The sequence below is a fragment of the Entamoeba invadens genome (assembly GCF_000330505.1).
Source record: "Entamoeba invadens IP1 unplaced genomic scaffold scaff_1105074724775, whole genome shotgun sequence".
Classification (NCBI taxonomy): domain Eukaryota; phylum Evosea; order Mastigamoebida; family Endamoebidae; genus Entamoeba; species Entamoeba invadens.
The window spans coordinates 332,651-343,946 of NW_004443536.1; the positions used below are offsets into that span (position 1 = coordinate 332,651).

The 11,296-nt window shown below is 29.7% G+C and overlaps 2 protein-coding genes across 2 annotated transcripts; one reads left to right on the forward strand and one right to left on the reverse strand.

The window, feature by feature from the left end:
* Nucleotides 1-666: 666 nt before the first annotated feature.
* EIN_400240 (hypothetical protein) lies at nucleotides 667-1,227 on the reverse strand (the record flags this gene model as incomplete). Its single annotated transcript, XM_004258667.1, has 1 exon — nucleotides 667-1,227. The coding sequence occupies one exon, from the start codon at nucleotides 1,225-1,227 to the stop codon at nucleotides 667-669; it is 561 nt and encodes a 186-aa protein (XP_004258715.1).
* A 1,215-nt stretch (nucleotides 1,228-2,442) lies between these two features.
* Nucleotides 2,443-4,908, forward strand: EIN_400250 (hypothetical protein; the record flags this gene model as incomplete). Its single annotated transcript, XM_004258668.1, has 1 exon — nucleotides 2,443-4,908. The coding sequence occupies one exon, from the start codon at nucleotides 2,443-2,445 to the stop codon at nucleotides 4,906-4,908; it is 2,466 nt and encodes an 821-aa protein (XP_004258716.1).
* Nucleotides 4,909-11,296: the final 6,388 nt, after the last annotated feature.

Here is an 11,296-nt window from a genome sequence, read left to right on the forward strand (position 1 = left end):
ACGCAAGTGCCTTTCCTAATTTCATTAATGTATGTAAAAGGACTTGGTACATATCAACTTTTAGCAAAACAATAGCAAGTAAATTCTTTTGAGTTTGAACTTCGAGATTTGGAGCTTCTTTTATTGCTTCTAAATTATCTCTCATTTGGAAGACGTATCTCCCATACCCAGGATTTTCCATATTATGTAAATTAAACATTTTGTCTATTAATTGTAAAAAATGTTTAAATCCACTTTTGTTACTCTTCTGTTATATAAGATGTCTTTAAGCCATGTAAGTATTAAAAATTCATTTCTCTTTATTTCCTTTATGTTTTCTATAATACCAATTGTAAAAAGTCCAAGATGTTCTTGTAACATCGATATAACTTTTTCAAAATATTGTTGATATTGTTCACTGTAATAAATATGATTGTGTAACAATTGTATTATTTCTTCAGACAACTCATACGATTCTTTCTTTTCACTTGAAGGATTCATAGCATTTGACAATAAGAACAAAAAGAATAAACATAACATAATATAACTAATTTGATAAAGGTTTTAAGATGAACTTTAATAAAGAGGTTAAATTATATACATAGAATTCAAATTATGATGTTTAACATAAAAAATGCCCATTAATATTATCATTACTTATTTAAACTAAATTTAGTCATTATTTAATTAATGTGTATTCATTTCATCATTACTGTCTTCATCCTTTTCTGTTGAAATTGTGGTACTCAGTTTCTGAATTTTGGAGGTACTTGGATGAACATCTTCATCTTCGGTTTTTCTTCTTCTTTTAATCAAAACTGGTTTATTCTTTGAAAGTGGTTGTTTCCCTTTTTCTGATTTCCTTTGCATTGGTACAACATTTACAGCTTGCTGTGATTGTTGAGGTTGCGAAGTCTGTTGTGTTTGAATGATATGACTTTGAACTGATGAAGGTCCTGCTATACTTTCCATTTGAAGTATAGGGGTACCTGGTCTTGGAGTAGTAGGTCTTCTCGTTGTTTGCATTTGAGAAATACCATGTTGAGATGAAGGTTCACTAACATCCATAGATTCTTCCAGCAAACTGTACACATTTTTAGTAAATAATTTATTGTAATGTTTTGAAGTCGGTTTTGTTGTTTTAGGTATTGTTGGTGCTGTAATTTTGGGTAATAAACTATACTGAATTTCACCTCTTTTCTCTTTTGATTTTTCCTCAATAAGTTTCAGATTTCCAATAACATCCATAACCCGTGTATATGCTCTTTAATATCTTCCATCTTTTTGAAAATTTAAACTACTTGCAAGTTGTGTTATCACTCTTTGAGTCAATTCAAAATTTTTTATCTTCAAAATTAAAAACTCCACAACCATTTCTTTGTCATCTTTACTCGACTGACTTTTAACAACGTTTCTAATATTATCTTGTAAATGGAATAGGTAAGCACTATAACCACCTTTCTCAACATTATATAAATTGTATCCTTGGTCAAGTAATTGTAAAAGTTGATACATTTCACTTTTCAAAATAGCCTTCATTCTAATTATATTTTTAATTATTTCGTTTTTTGATTGCTCAACAAGTACCATTTGATGAACAATACTAGCCAAATTTGTTGTAAACATATTGGTATTCATTTCAATACCCATCTTTGTTGTTTCTAATTTCTTAGTGTATTTAATAGACTTTTTTTAAAATATTTCTAATAAACTGTAATCTTCTGTATTGAGATGTGACTCTTCTTCTTCTAAACTAAGTGGATTCATACCTTTACAATAATATTACAAGACAATAACAACAAAAAAAAAACATAAAATAACATAAACCGTTTTTCTCATTAATATTTTTTAAGTGTTTAATTTCTGATGTATTCAATAACCTCGTAATTAAAAAACTACCTGTAAAGTTATTATCAAAATCTTTTTATTCATTTTTTTCAAAAAAATGAGTTTTATTAAATATGGACTAAAATTTTATATCTCAATATCGTAAAACCTCAAACTATTATAAAATAAAATGGTTTTTATTCTAATTTTCATGGTTATTTTTACTATAATATTTTACTATAAAATGACACAAACTACTCAAAAAAATACGAAAACTGTATTAAAAATAGTTAATGAATCAATAACTAACTAGTTAATATCAACAATTGATTTATTTAATAATTTATATTAATTTAATTATTAATTAACAAATGAATTTTGTATTTTGGGTGATTTGAAAGACAACAAAACTAAAGTGAAGAGTAGTTCACTTTTTACTATCGAATAATACAACCAACACTAAAAAGAAATAGTAAAGACGCGCCAGTCAAAGTGAAATAAAAAGACTGAAATAACAAGTAACTCGTCGCATTTTTTTGAATAAAAAGCCTTTGTATTTTTGGGACTTCATTGACTTTTTTGTTATTCATTACAAATTGGTGGTTCAATGACTTTGAACTCCGAAGATCCACATTCATGAGCGTCACTGAACGACAGCAACTCCTTGAAGCAAAGCCAATAATAGTGACTTATGACTTCACTGCAAAGCCCTTCACACACAAACGAAGATCAAAAGATGAGACTCCACGACTCAAACTCATTGATTTCTCCACACTTGAAACTCCAATTAATAAAGATTTGGATATCCCTTTAACTACAAAGTCGGCAGGTTTACCTAATATGAATAGAAGAATTAACTCTTTTGCACTCAAAGAAGACGTCAGAAATTGCCCTATTTTTATTCCTCAAACTCATCACAACAATCTCACGAAAATAGAACACCCGAGGTTTCCTCAATTCGCGGAAAATAATGGGAAATTTCAGGGCAAAAAAACAAACCCTGATTTTCCTCATTTCGAGGAATTATTGATGGAAAAAAAGAAGGAGGAAAAAAGTGAAGGGTTTCCACAAATCACGGAAAATCGACTGGATATTTTTAAAGTTCTGGGAAAAAAAGAATGTGAGAGACCAACACACGCGGCTTCGGCGGAACCAAAATGTTCGTTGTTTCTACAAAACGAAAAAGTGAAATTTGAAAAGATTGACTTTTCGAGAGCAGCACTAAAAAACTTAAAATTTGTACCAAAACGAAAAACAAAAGAAAGTGAGGAAAAATCTTCTCAAGTGGCGGAATCAAAAGAGGCGGTTGAAAAACAGGACCGCGAAACAAAGAATGACAAAACGACCAAAGTGAAAATCCATAAAACTCAAGTTGAGATTAAAACTATCGTGACATACCAAGACGAAAAGAACTTGAATGAAGAGAAAAAAATGAGTGGTGATAACAACAATATGATAGAGATGAATGAAAATCATCAAAAAGAAAAAGATACAAACAGTGAAGAACAAGACGTGAAAAAAATTTCTGATGACGAGTGGAACGAAGTTCCTTCAAAAAAGAAGAAAAAAACAACAAAGAAAGTGAAAAAGGTGTCAAAGAAGAATAAGAAAGAGAAGATAACGAAACCGGAACGTGAAGAAATGAGTCGATCACAAAAAGAGAATGTGATAGAAAAAGAGATAAAAAATGACATTCGAACAGAAGAAGATTCCGACAAAACACCTCTCATTCTATCAAAAAAAGATAACACATCACAAGATCATCACAGTCAAAGTGACAAAACTCAAGAAGAAAATCAACAAGATTTCGAAGATTTTTTGGTACGAAAAGAGGCGCTCTTAACCCCTCCCGTCCATGGGACATTATACAAAAGATCTTTTATTGACGCCCCCAAACGTGGATATACAACAAGTGGAACGACGGTGAAACCAATCGAAGTTCGAGCAAATAAATTTGTTGATCTTTTAGTAGAAGAACCAGAAGACGTTCAAGAGGAACTAGAAGAAGCTTATGTACCACGGTTCAGAGTTACTGAAGGCGAACAAGCACCTATAGAAGATAACCTTATTAATGAAAAAGTTTCTAAAGACAACACAAAGTCGCTTTCCATAGTTGAAGATATTTGTGAACCCACCCATTCCAAAAGTGAGAACAACGAATTGGCCATTCCTTGTTCCGTCAAGTCAATCACACCGAGATTGCCACATCATGTGTACTCAATTGACGAAATGAAAGAACTGAGATTTCATAAAATACGATCTCGAGATTCAGTATATGAGATATTCCAGAGATTTTTGATTAAGAAAGAGAAGAAAGAAGAAAAGTTGATTAATGTAGATCAATCGAAGGCGATGTATCGCCAGTGGTTCAATCAGTTGACAGAACTTACAATTGATAAAGTGTCTTCGCAAATGGCGCTTCAGATGCGAAGTAAAGATGATGTTGAGACGATGTTGTCGATCTTATTCAAAAATGCGATCAATGAGCGGCGATATGTGCAGTTGTATGTGAAGTTCTTTGTGAAAGTGCGCAATGCGATGCTTGTAGTTGACACCAAGAAAGACCTTGCAATTGACATGATCAAATTTCTTCTTGGGAAGGCAGAGAATCAATTCACACATCCACCAACTGTCAGAATGCCATCTGAAAATGAAACAGATATCGAACGCATCGAACGTGAAGATGCAAATGCAGTGGATGAGTTTGAATATCTTGGAACAGTCTTCTTGGTGTCATATTTGTACACAGAAGGCACAGTCATCGCTGACTTGGTGCTTCAATGTCTGCACTCCCTTTCTAACATCAAAGGAAGACTACCAACAAAGGCATTCACTACACTCATCAAAGAAACATGCGACAAATTGGTCAACGAGAAGGTCGACATGACTGACGTGTTGAACACTATCAAGAAAATGCAAGCTGTCGACGGAATCTCAAAATTCGAACAAATCGTCTTGGAAAACTCAAAAGACCAAATCATTAAGGCTGTTAATATAGGAAAAGATATCGAAGATAGTGCAAATTGCAGTTTTACTCAAAAAAGAAAAAATGGAATAAAGCACAGAGACCATACAAAGAAGTTTTCATTTCAAAAAGCTTAAATTATGTTTTGGATTGTCTTCAAGTTTGTAATTTAATTAATTATAATAATAATATTATTATATTAGTTTATAGAACTATACATTTAAATTGAAAGTTGGCTGAAAATAGAACTACTATTTTTGACTACTCTGGCGAGTGGTCAAAATTCTTCTAAGTCCTGGGAACTTTGGCGAGTACAAAGTTGTACCTGATTTTTCGCTAAGTAACTATAATTTACCATTTAAATTATAGTTTCACAATTCATTTAATAAAAGAAATAGTATATAGTCAAAGGCGTCTATTTGTCGTAAATCCAGCAGAAAAAAATATCTATTTGTAGTAAATGAGAGAATTGTGTAGAAAATTCTAAAGGGTTTTTTTAATTTATTGGTTTAAAATTAAGAAAACAATTATTAATATTTACAATAGTAAATAAATTTATTATGAATTAAATAATATAAAATAAATTAGTAAGAATTAAAAAATACACAATGAGTTTCAAAACGTTGAAATGTTCATCACGAAAAAGCTACAAAAGCATCACACCAGAAGCATACACATTAATAAAGGAATTATATAAAAAGTACAAAACCACAAAAATTAAAAATTTTTGGAAAGAAATCACATTTGAATTTAATTCAAAATTTCCAGAATACAATTTCAATTCAAAACAGTTGGAAGTTTACATGAGAAGAGAAATAAAGAGCTTCAAACATTTTAGAAAGGTTAAAATCGAAAGAGTTTTTGAAGAATTAAAAGAGTACACAATGAAAGCCATAAATTCCGGTTCTTTCTTGGACGACTATGTATTACAAAAAAGGTCAATGATATCCTACAAAATGAAAACGATAAAAGAAAAAACGATCATTGATATTCCAGGATTCGTAAAAAGGTTTAAAACTAAGATTAGGGTCAAATATAAAGTGGGAGTCGGGAAAGAGGAACTTGTTGATCTTGCGTTCTATGAAGAAGAAATCAAAGATATCAAAAAACGTCTGAAAAAATATTCTTTCTCAGATGTATACAACTCTGATGAAACGGAACTTTTTAATAGACAATTACCAAGAAAATGTCTTACAATCTTTAAAAAATGTAGAAACGAAAAAGGAGCGTATAACGCTTTTATTTACTTGTAATTGTGATGGAAGCGACAAAAGGAAACCAATTATAATACATCGAGCAAAATGTCCAAGAGGTGGGTCACAAACACTTTTTAATGAATTGGGTGTTGTTTATTCACAGGAGAGTTCCAGTTGGATGTCTGTAAAAATATGGAATACATTTTTAGAAACGTGGGATTGTGAATTAAAGAATTCTGGTAGATATTTCGCACTTATTATTGATAATGCTACTACACACAAAGATGAATACATTCCAACCAACATCGAAATCGTGCGTTTTTCAGCTAAAACGACAAGTAAACTTCAGCCAAACGACCAAGGTATTATAAGTTCCTTCAAAAAACATCATAGAAAACATTTCATAAAAGATTATATACAAAAATTAACTAAGAAACAAAAATGTGAAATTGACAAAAAGAAATTTGTTGTTCATAAACATCTGAAGCCCTTAATGAAAATGAAAAGACTTTACTAGAAAATTCCATTGGATGTTGTAGTCAAAAAATAGAAGAAATGATTTCTCAAAACACAACAGAAAAAATCATCGAATTATTTCCAGAAAACAAAAAACCCAAAAATAAAGTTTAATGTTGCACAAACACAGCTGAGTGTTGTTGAATATATAATAATTTCTGCCAAAGCCTGGAAAGAAGTCAGCGCTGAAACTATTCATAACTGTTTTATGCACACGGGACTGTTCGAGCAAGACAGCAGAATGGAGTTAGAGGATGATATGGGAATCAATGAAAGTATTATAAAACTTTATAACAGTATACCCTTCTATCAAAATGAAGCAGTAGACACCATTGATTCCATTATAAATGTAAACTATGAAAATGTATACCCCTTAAATAACGATGAAAATGATGAATTTGTTAACGATGACCAAAATGATGAAGATTTTTCTTTAATGATCAAACAAATAGAGTCCAACCTTTGTTTAATTTAAAGGAAAGTATGTGATGGACAAAAAGATGATTATGTTGATTTCGTTTTAGATACAATGAGTAAATTGGACTTTTTTCTTGGAAGTAGTTGCTACTAGATATAAGAAATTGCACAATCTGTAAAGATATGTTTTGAAAAGAACAAAATATGATTGATAATTTAAGTTATTTGTTAAAAATGCAATTTAAATTAATAATAAAGTTGTTATTTTTAATACTATATTTTTTTTCATTGTATAAATTTATATTCAAAATAAATTAATAAATATTATTCAAAAGAATATAAAGAAGTTTTTAATTCAACAAAAGTTACAGATTCTCACAAAATATTTAATTGTCGTACACCAAAATGATTGGCCAGTTGTGCGACAATTAAGCAACTTCGACAATTATAATTACGACAAATAGACGCCTTTGACTGTAATTTTAGTTTATTATAGTATAATGGAAAAATATTACTGTTGTTTCCTGAAATTACAGATATAAAAGCAGTAAAATATCCAATTCGTTTTTATTAAACCTTTAATAAATAATATTATTTATTTACAAAAAAGAGAAACTGAGTAAAAACGAATTCAATTCGTTAATTGTTTGTCGCATCGACAAATTCTCTTTCTCCATTGGAAATAGGAGAAACGTCACCATTGTTAATAAAAGTTTCGAGCCATCTAATAGTTGTTGGTGGAAGAGGAGTCATAAAAAGATCTTTTATGACTTTATTTATTTATTTTGAGGTTCAGTGATTAAATAGTAATGGAAAATATAAAAGTGGACATTTCTCAATGGGCATTTGGTAATTTTGAAATTCAACAAAGCATGGGCAATTGTAACATATTTACTTTTATTCTTTGCTTGTAATTTCCATTGATTTCTCATCAATTTAAAAGTGAATACCAATCCTCCAAATACATTTCGACAATAATTCGACATGAAAAATGAACATTATTGAGGTTTCGAATTGCATCCACCTGTTGAGTGGTGTATTCAGTTGGAAGATCCAATTGAAGAGGAGTGACGGGGTTCAGACAAGATTTGTAGCCTCCATTAGCAAGAAACAACATTCCTTCATCAACACACTTTCTATTCAGGTAAGTTTTAAAAACAACACTGTCATATGTAGCAGCTAATATTTCAGTCACAATACTAACAGCAAGTCCGAAATAATTAATTACTAATATTGTTTCAACCCTGAGTGTTTGAACTTGTACGAATAAAACCTTTTTTGCAATTCAACAACCTTTTTTCTGTTATTTTTTGGTGATTAACTGGTTAGTTTCTTCTATCAACAACATAATATACTTTTGCTGAATCTGGAATAAATTGAAGAAAGGCCGGATTTGTATTGGTTGAAAAGTTTAATATTGTAGTTTGACACTGTTTAATTGAATCAATAAACGGGTAATACAATGGATCATAAAATAAGTCCAATGCCATTTTAATCCAACCATAAACGTTAGTTTCTCTTCTATGTTTCTCTTTCATTTCAAAGTTTGGTGTGTCAATTGGTCCAGAAAAAGAATGCGCACAATATTGAAATTGTAAAACAGTTAATTTAAATATAATCACAGTGAATTTGAGTGATTGGTAGCAACAACAAATTACAATATGACATCTGACAATATTCATTTTACTCTTCAATTGCTAGATTAGGCTCAGTACCAACAAAATAACCAAGTTGTTCAATGTTAGCTTGTTGATTGTTCACAACAAAGTATTCCTTTATGTATTGAACGAATTCAAGCAATTCGCCAAATTCCCATTTTGAAAATCCGGTCAAAGTGAGACATCTTGTGTCGCCAGTTAAGTTTATTTCACATGGTGTTTGTTTCTATTCTATTGGTATGGGAGCTGTTGGTGTTTGAATTGCAGTAGAGTCGAACTGAACAATTACCATTTTTAAAAGAAATTGTGATGTAGATTCTTGGGTATAAGTGTTAGTCATCACCATATTAACAGCTTCTTGTCTCAAAGTTATCAGTGAAGTTGTTTGAGCACGCATTTCATTTCTTGACTGACGTTGGAGTGGTTGATCTCGCTGTGTAGTGGTTGACTTTTTGACAGCTTTTTGATGTGTTTGGTACTTTGTGATGGTCTTGGTGGATTTCTGGTGGTTCTTGTGTGTCTTCATTTGCCTCCTCTATGTTTTGAACATGACTTGTTGATCAAATGGAGTTAGACAAGGGTCTAATGAAAAAATAATGAGTCCCGCTGTGCCTGATTTGTAGTGGTCGTTGCTGTGCAGAGCTTTTTTGTGGTTTTTACGGGGAGTGGTTGTTGCTGCGCATGTAGTTATGGCTGTTGTTGTGTACCAACAGTTGTTTCAAACAAGCCATGGTGGTTTTGTTGGTTAATGTTTTCCATTGTGTTTTTATAATTTTGAAACCCATAAATATGTTTAGAGTTTTTAAGAAAAAATAAAACAAATAAACTTTTTTAACCCTGTTAGAAAAAAAAATGAAGGTATTTTAAATCTAAATTCATTTATATATTTAAATTCCTTTTTCTTGTGTATAATTTGATTTTAAGCAAAAAATGGACAAAATTATCCATATTTTACCTTGAAATTGAATCAAAATGGATTTTTTGATAAACAAAAGTTTCTGATTGCCATCCTATTTTTTATTATTAAAAATAACACGTATATAATACATAAAAAAGCGGGCATAATTATGATCATTTTTTTGAGGAGTTTGAAGGCAAAGAAAATATGATAATCTCGATCATTCACAATATAAAAAAGCGTGTAATTGGTGTGTTTATTAACTTTTGTTTGGATGATAGTCAGATGTATTGTTATACAACCTAGTTATCATTCAGTCAAATTCCTTTAAAATTTACAAATTTTTATTATTTTTTTTAAAAATCTAATAGTACTTATTATACTATTTATTAAAAGCAAATCCTACAATTTCACACCCAACTACCGTTTTATAATTATCTTTATTTTATGTATCAAACCATTGTTTGAAAAAAATCACTGCACGTTGTTCATTTTACACAATTCAAAAAGAGAAAGATGATAAAATTTACTTTCCAGCACACTGAATACGACAGTTGAGACTAAAGTGATTGAAAGACTTTTATGATTTTTTTTCTTACTAAAATAATTTTATATGGTTATTTTGATTATAACAAATAAAATACTATAATATAATTAATAAAATAATAAAAAAAACATAAATTTATTCCTAATTATACTACAATATACTACATCATAATTATATTATACAATTTTTTATTATTATTTCATTTGATGTAAAATATTAATATTATATATATTATATATATCAAATATTATATAATATTATAATAAATTAAATATATATTCATCTGATTATTTAAAAAAATAAAAAGACATTTAACGTGAGGGGAGAAAGCCACGCCTGGAGAGAAACCAGCACTTATTTCTTTTTTGTTCTTTTACTGGCTAGCATTCGAAAAAAGGTTCAGTCTTAGTTTTTTGGTTACCTAAAAATCTTCCTTTATTAAAAATAAAATTTGAAATTATATGAAATCAACATTCAACAACATATTTTAATTATTCAAAAATTAAAAATAAATTAATATTATATTATAAAGGTGTGATAAAATGGTTACCACCCAAATAAAAACCATTGAAAATACAATTGAGCAGTTTGTAATGTTCGATTCGTTGGTAATTGTTTTCCAAGATAAATGATTTATTATAAAAATCTTTTTGTTTTGGAAGAAAAATTTTATTTCGGGCTTTTGAAGAAATAAAAAATAAAAAAAGAATGGTGTGTGCTTATCATGGGTGGTTGGGGTCTTTCTTTACCGAAAAAGCAGTTGAAGGATTCAACAAAAACATGATAGTTGTTTTTCATTTGTGTCCTCATTCAAGTCATCTGACCCAACCATCAGACTTGGTTATCTTTAACAATTTAAAAGTTTGTATTCATGTTAGTGTAGTCGAAACCGATTCCAGAATCGGCTTTTCTTGAAACATTTGGGAAATATTTTTGATTCCTGGATCAGAAGTTTCAGGAATCAATAAAAATATTTGGGGAATTTTATTTTTTTATCAAATTTCTAAACCGATTCCGGAATCAAAAAATATTCAGAAATATTTTTAACAACGGTTCCAGAACATCATGATTACCAAACTTAAAATTGGTACGTTTTCGAACACGCAAGTACCCGAACTTCATAAACAAATATTCCCAAACTTTTGATTCCGGAACACGACAGTTTCAGAACCAATTCCGAAATCACCAGTATTATATTAAAAATTTATTAATAAGCTAACTAAAAAAATAACAACTTTAATTTAATATTAAATTTGATAGATTTGTATAATAATATCTTTAAAAGTGTTTGAT